The sequence below is a fragment of the Canis lupus genome, chromosome 22 (assembly GCF_003254725.2).
Source record: "Canis lupus dingo isolate Sandy chromosome 22, ASM325472v2, whole genome shotgun sequence".
Lineage (NCBI taxonomy): Eukaryota > Metazoa > Chordata > Mammalia > Carnivora > Canidae > Canis > Canis lupus.
The window spans coordinates 8,184,935-8,205,979 of NC_064264.1; the positions used below are offsets into that span (position 1 = coordinate 8,184,935).

At 40.8% G+C, this 21,045-nt stretch overlaps 1 protein-coding gene and 1 non-coding gene across 2 annotated transcripts in view; one reads left to right on the forward strand and one right to left on the reverse strand.

Annotated features, from left to right (window-relative positions):
* Window positions 1-1,088: 1,088 nt before the first annotated feature.
* The window catches only part of TNFSF11 (TNF superfamily member 11), a 31,021-nt gene continuing 11,064 nt past the window's right edge, over window positions 1,089-21,045 (reverse strand). Inside the window, exons 3-5 of the mRNA XM_025478185.2 lie at window positions 7,496-7,541; window positions 7,317-7,415; window positions 1,089-2,631 (exon numbers count right to left, since the gene is read on the reverse strand). Of these exons, the coding sequence (XP_025333970.1) occupies window positions 2,210-2,631; window positions 7,317-7,415; window positions 7,496-7,541 (567 nt within the window). The 3' untranslated portion in view covers window positions 1,089-2,209. The remainder of the gene's footprint in view (window positions 2,632-7,316; window positions 7,416-7,495; window positions 7,542-21,045) is intronic.
* Window positions 6,926-7,032, forward strand: LOC112678957 (U6 spliceosomal RNA). Its single transcript, XR_003148026.1, has one exon. It is a non-coding gene; the product is annotated as a U6 spliceosomal RNA (small nuclear RNA).

Sequence of the window (21,045 nt, forward strand, 5' to 3'; positions counted from 1 at the left end):
GTATTCAGCCCAATTTAATTTCTAGACCTTCTCGGATTCCTAATGTTGGGTTCAATGGCCCTCTCGCTGATGCCACAGCACACTCTACATACCCTGGAGCTCCCCTACTACACTCTTAGGAGGCTCCTCCCTATTAGGATGGAAACTCTTTAAGGTCAGAAAGGATGCCATAGGATCCCCAGTGCCTGGTACAGTGTCTAGTACATAGTTGGTGCTCAGTAAATAACGTGGAACAAATGAATGAATGTCATTCACCCGTGGAAATGACAATCACCTTATAGGAGCCAGGGCAGCTAATAAGGTTCTTTATATAACAAGATTTTGTGTCAACGGAGAGTGGAGAAATTCTGATTGCCTATCAAAATTCATTTTTCCTCCAACCAAGGCTCAGCAATTGGAATATGCAATCATATTTTGTGCCAATCTACCTCAGATTTACGGGTAGGTTTAAAACAATAGGTGTATTTTGGGCAGTGATTGAGTCCTACAATCATAGCTTTGCTGCTTAAAATATACAATTTCTTCTTTAACATCTGCTATTTCTCTTCTCCTTCTATTCTTCACAACCATCAAGAAACATTTATCCACGAATGTCAAGTGCCTTAAATTACGGCTTCCTGTGCCTTCCCAAGTTGCTTGTTTTCTTCTATCTCTCTCACATGAGTAACCAGCATGGGTTGGGACAGCTCCCCCACAGAAATTTCCATGAAGTCAAGCATCTAGTCCATTGCTAATGCTTCCTCACCATAGTAAGCTATAAAATGTTCAAGGGCTCCTCCAAGTCAGTTGTTCTGCAGGGCATTATGAACTCATGCACAACACTATTTTTTTTTTCTCGTGACAAAAGCATAACATAAACTTTTCTCTTTTAAGTGAAGAAGCCTCTATTTTCTATCTGGCATGCATATCCCTTGTAAATTATTTTTCAAATTCTGAGGTTCATTAATTTAATTGAATCTGTCCCTAATTTTTAATTAAATCTGCATTTCTCCCGCTAACCTTTGGAAAGATAAAAGCCAAAATAGCATATTGGAGAGAATGGGGTCACAGAGTAAGACAGACATGAAAGAAAAGCACAACATCACAAAGGCAGGTCTTCTTATAAATTTATTTTTGTACCAAAAAAATTAACATTCAAAGGCAATGTTTTTACTGTACAGTATAAAATATCATCTACTATATTAAAAATTGGATTTTTTTGCTGATAAGCCACTGATAACTTTTCCATAAAAAAACCCACAAAATTTACAATTTGCAGCACTTGTAGAAAAAACACCTGTTCAATAATTATATAAATACTCTTGACAGATTCCAGTAGCCCATTATGTATACTTTTTGGCAATGTCAGCTTTCTAAAGTCAATTAGCTTCTAAATTTGAAAGGCACCTGGTGGCCAACATCCTGCTTATTATTCAAGGCAGCCATTTTACTTTTTTTGCACAGACTTGACAAGTCTGAAAAATCTATTAAGTTAAAAGAGTAAAGAAGTATAATACAGTTGATATTAGCAAACAACATTTTTTTCCCTTAGCTGCAAGTTTACCCCAGGGGATTTACAAAGTGCACCAGTTAAATATGTCTGTACATTTAAAACATTAAATATGTCAACAGCAAGACATTTTTAAATATTTTGAATCAAATACTATGGCACAAATATAATTTACAATACTTTGCACAGAAAACATTACATCTGAAATATAACTTTAGATATTATATAAAAATACATATATTTTCTCTCCTCATTAGAAAAAGTATTTATTTGCAGGTTCCGGCATGATGTAACAATTCAAAGGAACTTAACCCTTCTGATGATCATCCATTGGCATTAGGTGACACCCTCTCCACTTAAGCTGTGGCACATAACCACAGGCTAGATCCAGAGAATTAACCCTTCCCATAGTCAAATACAGTTTCATATAAAGGCAACCATAATTGCTCTAATCTGGTATAATTTTAGGAATTCATTACAAAATTTAAAAGCCATTATGTAAGAAAGCCTTTAGACTGTAACACAGTTTACTCCAACCTCTCCCATGGGCTGTAAATACACATGCTCGCTACAGAGTCAAAAGCATGGAAAGAGTCTTCTTGTATCATTGTGGGTCATACCCCTTAGTAGTCTCACATCTATATACATCTTTCTTGCCTTGTTTAAAAAAATTTTCCATACATCCTCGGAAATACAGAATAACACTCCATAAAATGGGACTCAATCTATATCTAGAACCTTAAAAGCCCCAAAGTATGTTGCATCTTGATCTGGGTCCAGTAGTGATGGGTTGGATACCTCGATGCTTATTTCCTCACCAGATCGTAGCTTAAAAAATCCTCCAACGTTTATGGAATAAAAATGGAATTCAGAATTCCCTGACCAGTATTTGGTGCTACCTCCTTTCATCAGTGTATGAGAACTCGGGATTTTGATGCTGGTTTTAGTGACATACACCATCAGCTGAAGATACTCTGTGGCGAGGTCTCCTGAAGTTTCATGATGTCTAAAGCAAATGTTGGCGTACAGGAAATAAAAGCCATCTTGGTTAACTATTAGTTTCCCATTGCTGAAAGTCATGTTGGAGATCTTGGCCCAACCTCGGTCATGGTACCAGGAGGACAGACTCACTTTGTGGGAACCTGAGGAGTGAAAAAGTACATGATTTAAAATGCACCCCTTCAATAAGGACATCTTCATGATTCCATAAGGTTGGAGAAAAACATAGCATAACCGTTATTGTTCCAAAGGGAGAGTACTTTTTCAGAAGTTATTTTCTAAAAGGGCAGAAATACATGAAGATGTCCCTAGAGCTCCCTACTAGGAGCCTGAGAGAGGACAAAGATAAAAACTCAGTTTTCCTTCCCTCAAGGAGCCTATAGTACACAACCAATAGGTATGGTATGTCCTCAGTTAAGAAGCAAGGCATGAACCCTGAGAGCAAAGGTGTAGATAATTGCTGTGGGAATTCAAAGGAAGAGAGCTTAGTTCTTTACAAAAGAATCAAGAATGACTTTGTTGAATTGTTACTGAGCCTGAGAACTTAAAATAGGTACAGGATTCAGACAACAGAATCAGGAAGATCATTTAAGGTTGAAGACAGAGAATAAGCCAAAGGCAGTTGATACAGAAAAGCAACAGACAAGTATAGGAAGAGAACTTCCAGACTTTGCTTGATTCCAATGGTTCCAATTCCTGTCCAAGGACAGTATATTTCCTGAACTCCATAGGAGAGTGCTAAAGCGAGCCTGAGAAGCCATTACAGGCACTGAGGCCTCCAGGACCCACTTTTGCACACTTCTTTCTTTTTCGTTGGAGGTTCTACCCCAGATTATCCCAGATTGAAGCATCCAGAGCATAAATATCACCCCAAATGTAAATATCATTCCAAATGTAAATATCAACCCATGGTCCCAAGTGATTCAGGATGAGACTACAAGACTGTTCATCACAGCCCCACAAACACGAGAAAAGTAAATCCTCCAGGCTGATAATAAACAGTCACCTAACCCATTGACAGAGCAAACAAAATTCAAGATGTTTCCCATCTAAAATTATTCCATGTTTCTCTGTTCTTACCCTACTCTTATATTTAGTTCTTCTCTCAATTAATGTCTTGTCTTATAGTTTATGTCCTATGATGACTCTTAACAGAGAGAAAGAGAATGACTAAGGTAAAGTCTACTCTCAGTGGAATGGATGAGTTAGTATTAGTCCAAGGGCTCGTAGATACAGCCTGGAGAGGGAAGAAAGGAATATGATACAGAGAGGGGAGAAAAGACAAGAACCTTGACCACATATCACCCCCACTGTTAGCTAGTCAATTGGAAGGAGTGTCCATATTCACTACTAAACATATCTCTATTTTTATTCATTAAACTCATCCATTCATGGATTCATTTGGTTGATCAATCATTCAATAAATATCTGTGTGAGGTTTTCTATTTGGATTCACTCTGCCCATAATTAAGAATTTTATCAAGCAGTATAGCTTCAAGGCACTTAGCAGTAATAGGGGAGAAAATAAGAAATAAGCTTATAAAATGGAAAATACAATATTTCATTGCTGTATGTCACACAGCACTTAGCTGAATTTCAGCCAAGCAACTGCCAAGTGAATGCTGCAGAAATTAATGGCAATCAGGAGCACTCAGCCCAATGAGGGGACACTGGAGCCAGAGGACAGGGAAGGCTTCAATCAAATATGGATGGGCTGAGAAAAGGAAGAGAGTATTGTTAGTGAGGGGAACTGTTGGAACAAAGAATGGAACACACACAGCATGTAGAGGAGAAAAGGAGGAAAGCTATCATTGTAAAAAAAAAAAAAGGGAGGTCTCAAAAATAGAGAAAAGTGGGAGACACAAAGAGAAATAATACCCTGTGATCAAGTTGAGGGACCTCACATGGCAAGCCCGGGTTTCCATGACTAACAAAGCATGCTGATGACCTTTTACCCCAAACCCCTCATCCCTTCTGGGGTGTCTCCACTAGGTGCTAGGGAAGAGGCTGTCTCCAAATATTTAGCCTGAGCCACTACCTTAAGAAAGCCACTTAGTCTAGCCTCACAAAACACTTCCCCATGCATATTATTCAAGAAGCTTTGCAAATCCATACGCTATCAGTCAATAGAAGGCAAATTCTGATTTTTTCCTTATATGTAAATAAATATAAAACAGAAGCCAATAATGAACATGCAAAACTAAAGCCATCTCCCTCTGAAGAATCCTAGTACTGGCCAAAACTGGGAGATAAATGGACTCAAGGAGTTGTTGGCTTAGCCAGAGGAGCAAATGCTATTTTCTTAAACAGAAGTATACACTACTTCATTTCACTCAGTCACAAACTCAATAGCTGTCAGAAAATAACTAGGAGTTTTGCCTTGCTTTTTGGCAATGGTTTGATGCTAGGTGCCTGAAGAGAGAGCTTTATAACTAAAACACGCTTGGTATTGCCAAACAGACTTTGGCACACAGTGTAATGTAATATTTATCATATGCCATTTAAAATGAACTGAAAAGATAAATGCAGAGTGCATTCACAGCACAAACAGCTGATATATCAGTATTAATTTGATTGCATTTGCTAATATGCAAAATAGTTTTCACTCAGAAAATTAGTGTAGCTTCAATGTAAGGCACACATACACATGAGCAGAGAGAAAATTTGTTCATAAAGCAGATATCTGGGACAGGATAGATAGTTCAGGAAAATGTGCTACACACCAAAGCATTGATTTCTCAGTTTCTATGTCTGCAGTCAGGAAATATCTGTGACCCATGCTATGATAGTGGCTGCAAAATTTACTAAAACTTGGTTTGTTTGTTTGGTTGGTTTTTTTTTTGTTGTTGTTTTTGTTGTTTGTTTGTTTTTAACTCCAAGAAAAACCAGCCTTAAATTATTTTTAGTGAAAGGGAATATAAGGGAAGGGAGAAGAAATGTGTGGGAAATATCAGAAAGGGAGACAGAACGTAAAGACTGCTAACTCTGGGAAATGAACTAGGGGTGGTAGAAGGGGAGGAGGGCGGGGGGTGGGAGTGAATGGGTGACGGGCACTGGGGGTTATTCTGTATGTTAGTAAATTGAACACCAATAAAAAATAAATTAAAAAAATTATTTTTAGAACAAAATGGAACATGTATAATTATTTAATAAAACTCAAATAATAGTAACAAGTTGCATTCACAGGGTGCTTACTATATGCCAGCTTCCATATGAGCATGCTCTGACATTGCCTTGTTAAATCTCCATGGCCACCTCGTGAGATAGATATGATCTTCATCCCCATAAAAAAACTGACAAATCATTCCAATAATTTGCAAGAGATCATACAGACAATACTTAGTACAGTGGCGCTTCATACCCAGGCAGTCAGACCACGAGCCCCTGCTATTAAAACCACATTAATCTACTTCTTATGGGAAAATAAGAACATAAGAACTCTGAATTTATTTTCTTCTGACAAAGCCAACAGGCCACAGGGTACTAATAGGGTGCTAATATGATGGCCCATAGTGTAAAAACCATGGACATGGGAATCAACTAGAGTGATTCTAGAGTGGAACTCAGCTTCTAATACTACTACCACTGTGACCTTGAGCAGATAAGCTATGTGGACCTCAGTTTCCTTGTCTGCGAATCTGAATGATAATCACTTACTTGCAGGGTTGTGGTAAGGAGTAGAGGTAATGAATATAATGAAATGCCTGATACATAGTTTATGTTGAACAAATGCAATGACAATAATGTCAACTGACACTCTATTATAATGTTCTTTTAACCTTTTTTAAAAAAGATTTTATTCAGTTATTTATTCATGAGCAACACAGAGAGAGAAAGAGGCAGAGACACAGGCAGAGGGAGAAGCAGGCTCCATGCAAGGAGCCCGATGTGGGGCTTGAAACCCAGGAATCTGGGATCATGGCCTGAGCCAAAGGCAGAGGCTCAACCGCTGAGCCACCCAGGCATCCCTTCTTTTAACCTTTTTGATGTTCATCTATCCCAAGGTAGGGTGACCAGTGGGGATTACAGGGTGGAATAGCTGGGGCATTGGTTAGATGTGGCACAGAGCTCTGGGTTTCCTCATTACTAAAAGATAATCAGCTCTCCAGTGCATTGAGCTAAATTCTTATCCAGAGAAAGTAATAAGCCCTTGGAGAAGGAGTAGGTCTCCTTTTCTAGAGGGTGACTGCCTCTTAAACATAACTCTATTAAGCCTCTGCCTAGAACTCTGGAGAAGTTAAATCCATGCACTTCATAGGTTGGCAGTGGGAATGTACCAACTTTAGTTTGGGTAAATACAGATGAACATAACAAGAGACTGTCCTCCCCACTTATGCAACCTCAACTGGCAGTCATTAAAAATAAACACCCATTCTGATGATCTGAAAATGAAGAGTGATGACGCCCATTCTGACAGAGCTGAGAATAACTGTTTCCATGCTCACTTCGGCAGCACATATACTAAAATTGGAACAATATGGAGAAGATTAGCATGGCCACTGTGCAAGGATGACACGCAAATTCGTGAAGCGTTCTCTCTCTTTTGGCCTTGTACAAAGAGAGGAGGAAAAGACCAAGGAAGGAAAGACCAAGATCGTAAGTTTTGGTGGTGAAAACATGACAATAAATTTTCATATACCAAAAAAAAAAAGAATAACTGTTTCCATAATATAGATTATCAACTGAACACCAAATGATCTTTCTTCTGCTCTAGAAGTTAAGGGCTCTCAAAATGTTAGCAACCGGCTAATAATAGTATTGAGTATTCAGATGGACTGGTAAAGGACTCTTGAAATCTTTTTTCAGGCTGGATGTAAATGGAACTTACCAGATGGGATGTCAGTGGCATTGATAGTGAGATGAGCAAAAGGTTGAGTATGAGTCTTGCCCCTCCTGGCCATTTCCAACCATGAACCTTCCATCATAGCTGGAGATGAGAAAAACCCTGTTAGCCCAAAGAGTATGGACCCTGTATGATTTCACATATTCATGCAGGTCCAGGCTTACCTTTTTCTGCTCTGATGTGTTGTGATCTAACAATATGTTGTAATTCCTGAAATAAAAAGACAAAAATCTTATTTATATATTTACTCTTCCAGTCAAGCCATAAGAGTTTAGGACTGTTGGACATATGATAAATTAATCTTCTTTCCTTCAAAATAGGCCAGACATACATAGGTAGTGAAATTCATTGGTGTTCTAGGTAGCTATCTAAGAGAAGTTCAACCAGGGGCACCTGGTGGCTCGGTTGGTTGAGTGTCCAACTCTTGGTTTTTGGCTCAGGTCATGGTCTCAGGGTGATGAGAAGCCCTTCGTCAGGTTCCATGCTCAATGGGAAGTCTGCTTGAGATTCCTTCCCTCTGCCCCTCCTCCCACTCTTGTGCTTTCTGTCTCTCTACAATAAATAAATAAATCTTTTTTTTTTAAAAGAGAAGTTCATCCCAAAGAATTATGTTGATATGCTTAAAAAAGTAGACCACACACATACCATCTAACAAAATACTTTGGACGATAAGAGGAAATAAGAGACAATGTAAATTATAAAACCTGGAATAATTAAACATAATTAAGAATTTGTAGCAGATATACAAATGAAGATGAAGTTAACTAGGAAAATAATAATTACCACAAAATATATGACCCTCTCGAATCTTTAGGGAGGCTCTTTTTATGTTTATTTCATTAGTGAATTCCTGTTACTGCACTAAAGTTCAACCCATAGGAAAGCGAGTAATGCCTAGCTCCCAATGGTCAATTTTTTAATAAAAAAAAAAAAACAGTGTATTTAAAGTACTATATGGAAGTCTAAGAACTTTTAGAGTATCAATAATTAAGTTAAAATACGTCACAAATAGAGGTTTAGAAACTCAAACCAGAATGGGGAGCCTGGGTGGCTCAGTCAGTTAAGCATCTGCCTTCGGCTTAGGTCATGATTCCAGGATCCTGAGATTGAGTCCGGCATTGGGCTCCCTGCTCAGTGGGGAGGCTGCTTCTCCCTCTTCCTGTGCTCCTCTCCTCTACCCCCTGCTCCCACTCTCTCTCTCTCAAATAAATATATAAAATCTTAAAAAAGAAAAAAAAAGAAATTCAAAGCTGAAAAACAAAGAACACAAGTACGTAAAGAGCACAGGTAATTGCATATCTCAATTTGAGAGCTGAGAATAAAGGATCCAGTAGGTAAATAACTGCAGGCCCATCGGAATCAAGACCTTAGCTATCATTAAATACTAAGATGGAGTGGGTGAAACATCAAGTTTAACTTCAGTTCAAATCCTTTATCAACCTGTACTAAAAGATATTAATAGTACCTCTATCATAAGGTTAAATGAGGTAATGCACGTAGGCACTTAGCAGAGTGTCTGGTAATTCAAATACCTAGATACTAGAAACACTCTTGGAGAGATTCCTAATTTCTCTATTACTGGGATTGACTGTCCATGCTACCCATTTCCCCCACTCCCCTGGCCCCATCCTGTGTTGTTTAAAAGGTTAAGTCATAAACTTAAGTTCTTTGAGTGTCTAGAGAGAAGGGATTTGAGATAGATGATAGATAGATAGATAGATAGATAGATAGATAGATAGATAGATAGATGATAGATGATGATTGATAGATGACAGATGATAGAAGATGATGATAATAGACGATAGATGATAGATGATAGATGATGATAGATGATTGATAGATGATGATAGATGATGATGATGATGATGAGAGAGAGAGAGAGAGGCTAACACAACTTCAACTATTAACATTTGGAATTCTAGAGATAACATTGATTTTTCTCTCTGCCTTCAGGGCTCCCAGGAGAGAAAAGAATCTATTCTACGTTTAAAGACCCTTGTAGGAGATAGTATAACTGTTTTCTGTTACATAAAGAAGTCACAGTGTGACTGACTTTCACAAAGAAGCCTTGGACTCCACCAGGGCTATCTCTGCTTTGGCCTTGGCCCAGGGTACCGCACCGCAGAATCTGGGAGCACTGCATGTGGGAAATTCTGGGCAAACTGTAGCAGCCCCCTCTGCATCGTGCAGTGCACTGCTCCTTAGCAGGCCTTATTCTTCCCTCCCCGCCAAGATTTTTCTCCCCTGCTGACCTCCAATCCCCTAGGTCTCTGGATTCCCGATAGTACTCAGATTTCTGGAATTTCCTGGGTTAGCCTCTCCTGTATTTAGAATAGAGATTTATATACACACATTGTATCACCATACATTGTGTGTATCTTATACACGTGCATATTTTCATAGCTTTATACACACACACACACACACGGCACCTTTATTCATTATATATATGCATTTATAATAGAGATATACTTATGCATTGTATATATATTTATACACTTACAATATAATATGTCTTTATACATAGTGCATATCTTTATACACTAATATATGCAATATTTCTTCACCTGACTACTACCTCTTAAAAGATTGGAATAGAATCCTTGATGACACAGTAATTCAGAAATTTAAAGCTACCCTTCATTTTCCCTCTCCTAATCTGACTACTCCTCAGAGGGGAGAGGGGAGAGGGGGACAGGAAGCAAAGCTAAGCGTGGCATATGACAACCAATGTCTGCTTTGTGCTTTTCTATGAAGAAAAACACACCTTTTACTGAGAAAAACAAGAGAAGAGTTTATGTGCTAGCTCGGTAGTTCTCAGACTTGAGCATGCATCACCATCTCCCAGAGGGCACGCTGAAACACAGTTTCTGACCCAGTAGATCTTGGGTAGGGCCTGAGAATTTGCATTTCCATCAGGTGAGCTAGAGCTGCTGGCCTCGGGCCTCAATTTGAGAACAGCAATCCCTTTGACATCCCAAAAGATTTCAGAGATGGGCAGATCTAAAATTTTTTTTGAAGGTTGAGACCCAGGCAAACGAAGCAAGCAGACTCAAGTCACTGATTAAATGGGCAGGGAAGGTTTGTTCTTTCCTACCTGGGAATAAACTTCTCCTGCCCACTTAATCAGTGGCTTCTAGGTCAGAGCTATCACAGAACTTTTCATTACGAGAAAATTCAATAATCAGCACCCCGAAGCACTTTCAGTGACTTCTAAAATAAAAAAAAAATAAAAAAGGAAAAAAGGAAAGAAAGAAAGCCCACCTAAATATCAAAAAAACAAAACAAAACAAAAAACCCTAATGTGTCCTCACCCAGGATGGATTAGAACTCTAGCTAGAGACCCATCATGTAATGCTGCTTTCATGGTATACCTGTTCTTAGGCACCCCCCAAAATTTCAATTCCTCTCAGAAACCCTATAGGGAAGTTTCCATGTGAAAGGGGTGTACAGGATGTGTCTATAACCCAAGGCTACAAAAAAATGTATTCTCATGAACTATTCTTGTATCCCTACCTCACTCCCAACTTTTGACTCCAAGCTCAGTGTTATTTATGTGTATTGATGTCAACCATAAATAGAACATTCTTCTAGGACTACATCCAGGGTACGCAGGCCCCAGCTCCAGCCAGTCTAATGTAATTAGTCTGATATCCACTTGGTATTTTTTTTAAAGAATCTCTCCAGGTGATTCTAATATGAGGCAGGCATTGACAAACATTATTACTAATTGAGTGCTCCCAAGAATGGTTGTTTGGTCATGTCTCTATTTGGCCATAGATTTATTCTATTCTCACAACCTCCATCTATCTCATATATTCATACTGAAAATTAAAGTATGTGTAGCTAACGAAGGATTTTCCCTTGTATTGTCATATTGATTCTTGTTAGAATCAGAGGCTGGGTAGCTATCACTAACCTCATTTTTGAGACTGGGAAATGGAGCCTGAGAAAATAAGGACTCTCCTGGTAAAGCAGGGACTTGAACCTCTGCCTCTGGCTCCTCTTTCAGAGCTGTATACCCTTCTCCCTTTGCAAGAGGTAGTCCTCAAGTACATGCCTGAAAGCTCACAGAAGAGTCTCAATGGTCCATCATGGAGTTCAGAACATGCTACCCCAAAATACAAGGCCTTGGCATATTCAATATTTTAAGCTGAAGGAATCTGAGACATGGCAGGTGCAGGAAGGACCCTCTGACCTGGTCCATCTCCTCTGAAGCAGATCATAGGACCCTCTGTGAGAGGTGCTTTCCTCCTACCTGATAGAAAGGAGGGAGCATCTTTATCTCTGAGATGTAAGGACACCAGGAATAACAGGAAGGAACAGGCCTTGTTAAGATTTCCTGTTTCATGCCCTGACCTCAGATCCTTTTGTCCTATCACATTTTCCCACAAACCTAGTATAAAAGCCAGTTAGGTAACAGTTTCTTCTGGTCTTCATTTCATGGGAACTTATATTCGATAAATGTGTAAGCTTTTCTTTTATTAATCTTCATCAGTCTAATTTATAAAGCTCCAACTGGAGAACCTAAGTCTGAAAGGAGGCTTTTCTTCACTGGGGTCTAGCGGCCGAGTACCTGCAGGTTGCCCGGAAAATCGGACAAAAAGGAGCCTTGACATCAGGATAAATGGTCTCAGAACTCCCAGGGTCTTCAGAAAACAACTGGCTCAGAATTAGCTGAGCCATGTTCAGGGCTTGGTTGGTGAATCGCCCAAACTATGGCCTGCAGACCTTGGGTGTGAGGGTGGCCTGCACCCACCTCCAAACATGACTGTCGAGTCCACTCCACACAGCAGGAGCTACTCTGTTATGTCATTTTTCTCAAAGATTGGGTACTTTGTATGTATATACCAAGCACGGATCTGTCTTGAATGCCCCCCCTCCCTAATATTTTTAATTTTCAAGCTGATAGGAAACCCTTCAAAAGGAGTACTGAAACTTCACCCCAACTGACAATTCCATTTATTTTCTAAGCTGTGCATTTACATTTATTTTCATCCACTCTAGTCCTCTACATCTGTCACGCTAATTAGAGTGTCTTAAAATTTACAGTTCTTTATTCCCAAATCTTATCCTTCAGACATTGCTTCTGGTTTCCTTGAATTCAAAACGATCTGATCATCTAATCTGGGGAAAACACTACAAAGAATATCCCAACTCCTTTCCTCTGAACAAATTATTCAGATGAAAGAGATCTTTCTTAGAATATTATGTGTTTATCTTATTGTAAATCCAGCTGTAAGTTAAAGAAAAAAGAATTTAACTCTCTGGATAACCATCCAGTGCATATGTGGTCTACACTATCATAAAGGATAGGTGCCTCGCACCAAAGGTGATAGGCCTTTGACATGCCTCGCAGCAAACAGCCTTTGGCACGAGCCAGGGACAGTTTTCAAGGTGAGGAAGGCCGGCACAGTCTTCCCTGCAATTTCCCCTCACCTCTCCACCAAGAGCCACAGAAGACAACCCAATGTCTGCTCCACAGGAGGACCAGTAGTGATCTGCTTCCTCAGAATACAGCAGGCTTAGCATCTGTTACGTGCAAAGGACAAGAAGAATTGCCCCCCTGGTTTCCATAAACTACCCATGACAACTGGGATCATTACCTGTAAGTGACTAAGAAAACTCAGATGAATGAATGAATTTATTTTATGGCCACACTGTAACACGTGGGCTTTTCAGCAAAATTATGCATTTTTATGCATAATTATGGGCCTCAATTATGATAGCTTCCTTTAACCCTTCCAAACAAAAAGGAAAAGCGAAGGACTGGGAGGCAGCCAAAGAAATTGCTGCCAAATCCAGGATGCAAGAAACCCTCGGACGTACTGCCACCTAGCGGACGCTGTCCCCATTGACAAGCCTACGATGCCCCAGCCAGGCCTTACCAGTTTGAAACTGCTGTCACCCCCTCTCCAAAGTCTAAAAACAATAGGGATGAGGACATTTCACATTTTTTCATCTTCTCATTGTGGTAGTTTCCTATTTGGACTGCACTAACCTTTCATCTTTGCTGTCAGAGTACATCTAAAAAGACAAGAAAACAACCAATTCTTCTTTTTTTTTTTTTAAATAATTTTGACTTGTATTTCATGCATAGAAAAATGTGATTTCACAATTTCTCCTCCAGGAAAGAAAGCACACAAAAGATCGATGTGATTGTGTAACTGTGGTCTCCAGGATTGCTTCTTTTTGGCTTCTCCCAAATGCAACATCCCAAGAAGCACAATACCCAGAGTGTGGTAGGGTCAATTTGAAGAGAGCAAACTGGGGTCTTCAGTCTGTTGGCACGGGCTCTTTCAAATATCGTCTAAAATATTTCCTAAAACATTTCACCAAATATTTGAAATATTTTGGTCTTTCACCAAAAGTAGGGAGGTGAGAGACATCTCAGAACTGGCTCAATCTTGATAAATCAAAGCCGCTTGGGAGAGATTGTACTCCATAAGAATAAATACAAACACCTATAAGTATTTTCAGTTCCTTTGGGTAGTTGTGAAAATTTTGCTCCAGGTAATTTAAACATTTAAGCAGGCAAATGGTAAGCCTGCTTTTGCAAATTCAGTTGGACAACTGCCCCAAACAGGACTTTGATAGCATTCCAATTCAAGAGTGAAGGTTTATTAAAATGGTCTTATTTGCTTGATCGCAGTGCTTTGTTATCTTACGAAATGATAGAAGTCGATTTAAGCTCCTATGGAGGACATGCCTAGCTATAGAAATTTCCTGAAAAGGTCAAGTTGCTGGAGGTTGGGGTTATCAGACTGAAAATCCCACCTGTGCATTGTGATGTGAATTGTGTGATCCACGTAGTGCCTGTCAGTCAGAGCACAGAAGAAGCAATTTGTACAGCCAGATGCTTCAGAAACCACTGGCACCAGCTCATAGCTGGGGTCTCAGGTGGCTGCCTCCCTCTGCAGTACCAGTAGCAGCTGCAGGGACATCTGGCTGGTAGAACAAGGATTTAACACCCCGTTTGCCAGATATAATACCGGGTTCATACACTTGTTAACATATGTAATGCATTCATTTTAACATCTTAATGATACCCTTCATGTAATTCTTCTCCAACCAAGTTACAAGAATAGTGTATTTATCAGCCGAGTTAGCACATGAATGCCACACATGGGTTGTTTCTGAAAATGAATAGCCAGTTTCCTATTCCTGCAGAGAAGTCCTGCAGACATCCACCACGTAAACAGCTCAGAGATCCATCCCCTTCCTCTCCACCAAGTACAACTGCCTTCCTTCAAGAGTTCATCATTTCTCATTGGGATTAAGGTAATAGCCTCCTGCCTCCTCTCCCAGTCTCCTGCTGTCCTCAAACAGATCCATGGCTGCTGGAGCATCCTAAAGCACACAGAGGAGCATGCTTCTTCTCTCCAAATCCTCCAGGAGCTGCCCACAGACTTCAGGAGCAAGCCCACATTTCTTTACCTGGGCTCATAAGGCCCTGCAAGATGTCCTGGTTACTGCTTCAGGCTCTTTTGCTCTTCCTCCCCTGAGCTCTCAAACCCCACCGCCGAGGTCACTGTGGGACACCACAGGTGCCAGCCACACAGAGCTACTTAGAGTCAGCCCTCACTGCCAGTATCCCGCCCTCTGGTTCATACCAACTTTGTCTCCAAGCGCTCTCAGAAGTCTTACCATCTTATCAGCACCTTGTCTTTTTTTGTAAAAGTTTTACTTTCCTGGTATTCTTGGTTTACAAGGCACAGAAAGAATGCCCACCCACAGGAAGAAGGCCCAGGTGTTGTGGAGCAATTAAACAGACAGAATTAATATAGGTGTCTCAGCGTCTTGCTTTCCTCACTCCCCTAAAGCTCATACTAACCTCCTAATCCACAGGATATGGGGGGAACTTTATATGCACTTGGATGAAGATGGGGACGCCATAGTTCCTTATGAACTGTTAGGTAATAGTTCAAAATAGCCTCAGGGAAAGAAATTTAAGAGTGGGGTCCATTGAGCACTCTATCACCTACCTACAGGTTTTGAAGGGTAGAGCAGGGCCTGTGCTTCCCAGCCCAGGTGTCCTGAAGCAGAGTCCTCTAGGGTACCAGGCCAGGAGAGGAGCATGGCAAGGGTGAAGGGAAGCTTCTGATCATCCCCACCTGGGGCAAGGGAGAAGGGCAGGGTCCAATGGTCCAGCTAGCGGCAGGGGAGGCAGGCCAGTGGCTAGGGCATCCCACCTCTTAAACATCTAATTTGTTTGCCCCCTAACTCAATCAGCCACCAGCATCCCATGACTACTTTTGGAAATTTCTCAGTTGAAGAACTTCACCAAGCTGTACATTGGTCTCTTCCTCTTCCCACCCAAGCACACTCATGTGTGTGTGTGTGGGGGGGGGGGGGGTCCTTTCTCCCAAAAGTCTCCCAAGTCTGCTGATTGGAAAAGACATGTCTTCACAAACAGAAAATGTAGCCTCCCCACTCAAGGGCTGAAGAAGAGCGTGCCCTTGTTTTCCTAAAACAGAGTGATGCTTTCCTGGCAGTGTGCTGGCTACGCTGGGAATAGAAAATTAGTTTTTATTGTTTAACCTTCATGGTTTAAATGAGGAACCTTCTGCCACAGTTAAGGGTCCCCTAGAGTTTTCATAAAGTAGCCTTATGACAGCAATATTTGTCTTCATAAAGAGACCAATCTCAAAACGTCTTGCACTATAGTACCCATTTACGAAGTTTAATCTAAGAGCTTTACAGAGTAACTGCAGCCTGGCCTCTTGGGCTAGCTGTGCTATCCACACGGTCTCTGCTTTCTGCTGCCACTTGAAACAATAACGCCACCTTACACTGGCAGAGCTTTGACATTCACAGAGCCTTGTGCCTCCGAAGAAGGCTTATACCCTCACAGACCCTCCCCAAAGTATCGGACGGCTAGGAATACCACTCCAAGAGGATCAGAGGCACTAGGCCAACCTCTGTGGACAAATGAGGCCAGGGAGGAAGGGGTAGGGTGGCCAGCCAGGGTCCTCCAGCTTCAAGATCCTTTTAACATGTTCATGCTCCAAAGACAGAAACTGCCCCCTCTAAGAAGCAGGGCAAGAATCACCCTTGGGAGTGACTTCCAGCCCTTTGTGAATCTTTCTGAGCACGCATAATGTGGCTAGCTCTGGCAACATCAAACAAGTGGCCATCCCATGACACCAAGAGCAGGGATGAGCAGAGCTCACTCACTCACTCATGAAACGGGTTCTTCAAACTTTCGCTGAGCACCTACTATGTGCCTGTCGCTGAGGAGAGTAACTAAACATCATGCAGTCTCTGTCCTGGAAAGCCCACATTTGAAGGAGACAGACCCACCCCAGGCTCCTGCAATGGATGCACTGAATGACAGGGGTGAATAAAGAAGCTCTGGGCATGCATGAGAGAAGCTTCCAACCCAGAGGGGGGCAGGCAGGCATCAGTGGGGGCCTCCTTTGAGAAGTAATGCCTGAGCTGAATTTTGAAAGACAGTTGAGACCCGACTGTGCAGGAAAGGCCTAGAATAACCTAAAGGACCACACACAAATGCCCGTCTTTCATTCACCCATCCATCCATTCCACAAAGTTTACTGATGGCTTCTGGGGGGTCAGGACTCCCAGGGAGTGCTGAGGGTGCTGTGTTTCCAGGAGGGATATCATCATTGCCCTCACTCTGCTTTGGATCCCAGCAAGGAAGCAGAGGGGGGAAGAGCACAGCCAGGTCAGGGAACTTCTAACATTTTACTGTGCTAGGGCCACTGAGCACAAGCTGGGAGGGGTGATGGGATAGTGTACAAGGTAATGAACCTGGAGAGGCCGGGGTTAGAATGAGGGTTTCCAGAGCACAAAAGAGTCTGTGTTGTGCGTTCAGCAGTTCAGACTTTACTGTGGGTTACAGGGGTCCACCGAACAATTATTTAAGCAGGAAAGTAAGAGACGTGTTCAGATTTACATTTTAGAAGCCACTCAGCTGTGGAGCGGAGGAACCAGTAGCAGTGAGACCACACATGGGGTGGCCACCTGCAGTGACTTGGGCAAGAAACGATAATGGTGACACCTTCATTAAGGTGACAACAGTAGGCACTAGGTAGAGAGAAGTAGTGGAAGGCTTTGAATCCATAGTATGGGGGCAAGGTGAAGAGTTAGTGACGGAGAGTGTGAAACCATCTTCTGGCTTCTGGGTGGGGTGAGGGAGATGATGGTCTTTAACCGTGAAAGGGTTCCATCAGATAAGACGCAGGTATAGACACTCGGAGGAAGAGGTTCTGAGTTCACCAAAACTTTCTGATGAATGTAAGCACCCCAATATATACTTATCATTATCGTATTTACCTCCACCATCACTGCTAATACTACCTAGTGTCTTTGAAGGGCAAAGATTGGAGGTCAGGGCAGCACCCCCATGATGAGGAAGCTATGGGAGAACAGAACTCTCTCAGACCCTGAATTTCAAAAGGTTCAAACAAACATCTGCCTAATCATCTTAGCTGCACCACTGCTCTCTGCAACTTTCAAAACCCACATTTCCATACCACAGGCTTGCTCCCACTTCTCACATATAGTCACTTAAATTCACCAAAGGGCTCTCACATCTTCTTAGAATGTTTAGAACGCCTCCTTGGTCCCAGGTGCTATCTCTGTTCCCACCCTGAAGCCTTTCTTTAAAGACAGCCCATCTTAGAGAAGATTTCTGAAATTGCAATGTCTACTCCTGAGCTACCAAATCTTTGTGACCAATCTGGGAGCCTTTTATTTCTTAAGCAAGGCCCCAAAGTGATTCTTAAGGCCAAGCAGGGCTTGGAAACACTGTTCTAGGGAGCATAATTCTTTCTATTTCCCCTAGGAAGAGCCACTTTGTGTGGAAGCAATCCAATCTATCCTTTGCCCCCTTCCCTTCCAGCCAAGGACCCTGGATTTCATTCACTTCTAAAATTGTAAGTCAAGATCTCAAGCCATATAATTAGACGCTCTCTTCTAGGCATGTCTTTTCCTTACCTCTGTTTCTTTAAGAAAATCAATCTAAAAATATATTTTCATCCATCCTGGGATACTTCTAGCACATTGATCAGACCATCTTTCATGATGCCACTCACTGTTATTTCCCTCTTACAAACCCTCCTAACTTTTGCTCTAGGTGTCCCTGAGATAGAGCACATCATAGCCAATGGCCGATTGTTAGGCAAAAGGCAGTGGATGGCCTTGGTTTTGTAGGAAAATTCTGTGGGTCTTACTTCAGCTTTCCCATAAAGACAGCTTTCATAAATGCTACATATGATTGGGGTTGATTGAATTGCAGTTCCCAAAACTGTTATGGCGCAGATGAAATCCCATTGGAAAACCACTACATGACTAACATCTTGATTTGGGAACGCTAGTGCCCCCAAACCCTAAGTTCCCTTGTGGGTTTACAAGAAACTTTCTTGGAACACATGCTCATATACAAAGGCAAAGTGATAATGAATGGGGTTTATTTTTTCCCCTTTTGTTACGTGCACATTTAACTAAAAAGCTAGTGAGAAATAATGGCTATGTAACAACTCTAATGATTACAATTTCATAAGCAGTTAATATCTACTCAAATTTTAGTTGATTTTTTATGTACTTTAGTTTTAAAAATGGGAGTAGTCTTCTTGTAATAACTGACATCAGAATTCTAAAGGATCAGCTGTCTATTGGAGAACACAACCACTTAATCTGATAAATTTTTTGGCTTTAAATTAATATTCTTGAATCCAAAAAACCTACTAAAAACTGTGCAGGTGACAATCAAAGTTCATTCAAAGATCACAGATGTGGAGATGTATATGCCTAAACAAATCTCTGAAAGCTCTTTAGTAAGATGCATTCTGTTAAATCCACTTTTAAATTTCTTTCTCTCGTGGAATCCAAATAATCCTAAAATCCTTTAACTTTTAGAAACTAAAATCTTAGTCATTCAAATTTTTCATAGACATGTATTCATGGAGTAAACTCTGCTCATATGGTGAGCCTACTTTCCTGCCTAAATAGGGTTTAGTGAGTATTAGAGACTGGTCACTGTCCCTAGAATGCAGCCCGTCCTCTTCCTGGTGAGTTATGGGCAATTCCCTTCCTCAAGCCTTGGTGCAAATGGCTCCTCAGCTAGAAATAATATTGTGCAGCCTCCCTTGCAGCCAGGTGTGGTCTTATGTGTAAGTTCCAGCCAACAAGATACTACTAGAAGCAATGGTATCAATGTGAGAGACTCCTAACTCTGGGAAATGAACAAGGGGTAGTGGAAGGGGGGGTGGACGGGGGGATGGGGTGACTGGGTGACAGGCACTGAGGGTAGCACTTGACAGGATGAGCCCTGGGTGTTACACTATATGTTGGCAAATCAAACTCCAATAAAAAATAAAAATAAAAATAGAAAAAAAAATAGAAGCAATGGTATCTCAGCTCCCAGCTACCACTCTTGGCCTTTTCTCTCCCTTCCCTCTGTCTGGAAATGGTAACAAATGGAAAAGCCAACTTGAATCAACAGAAGGTCTGGAAGGTTCCAGTTGAGGATGGAGGAGTCTCCCTGCTAATCCTGGACTGCTCAACCCTAGATTATTGCATAAGAGGAAAAAAATAAAATAAAAAAATAAAAACCTCTGTCTTACTTAGTTCATGAATGATGGTTCTCTTTGTTACAGCAGCATAGACTGCCAAATAATAGTGAATATTTCCTTACGGATCAAAATATTGAAAATCTTTGGGTATAGCATTCTTAATATGAGGAGATAGTTTTTATTTATGCTCTGAATCCTGTAGGAGAGGAGACCAAATATGTACTGATCTCAAAGAATAAAATAAGAATTCCAGGTACAAATTAATTGTTCAATAATGATGGCTCTGGTTTTACTCCCTATTTTCCAGTAAGCCTTTGGAGGCTCAGAGGCTTCCTGACTTCAGGAAATGGTTAGTCACGAATATGCCAACAGAAGATAGTTATTGGTAGTCATTATCATCTTTGGCTTTTCATATCTGCAGTGAAATTGCAGAGACTCAAGGAAAACATGCCTAAAGGGAGAAGTCTGGATGGAGATAACTTTCAACAAAGATTATCTGTACTTCTGTATCTGTACCCAGGCCTTACTCCCTCCGGCTATAATATTAATAATGATCAAATATAACGTTGGTTAAGATATCAGATAAATGAGAACCAGGCTACTAACACTCTGGTTTTAGGAGTCGGTCGAGGACCCATGTTTAGTTAAAAATATTAGTTCACAGAGTTCCATAAGTCATCAATCATTTATTTGTTCTTTTCTTTCATTCTTAAGACTACATTATGTGTGACATATTCAAGTGTGAGCAAGACCTCATCCTGACGGGAGTTTCCAGATTCATTCTGAGACTGCTAAACACTTCTGATCGTACAACTCTTTCAGGGGAAAAAGTTTTATTGCTACCAAACATACATATGTATTAACTTAAGTATTAAATAAAACATTCCCTTATATTAAGAACATTATAGAATAGTCACAAAAAGCATTTTAAAAGCCAATATTAAAAAAATCCATGTACATGTAAATCTCCATGCTGCCTTCCCACATCCTGGGGTGGGGGGGGTGTCTTCTTGAATTCACTGAACATCCCCATTAATCTCTCTCTTCCATATCACTCTTTTAAATATTTTTCATAGTAGGTTTCAGTGAAGTTTTTCACAAACGGATATTCAATGTGAAATCAACAACTGAGCATACTAAAATCATGCCGAGTCACAGCCTTGAGTGCTCAGAACGTA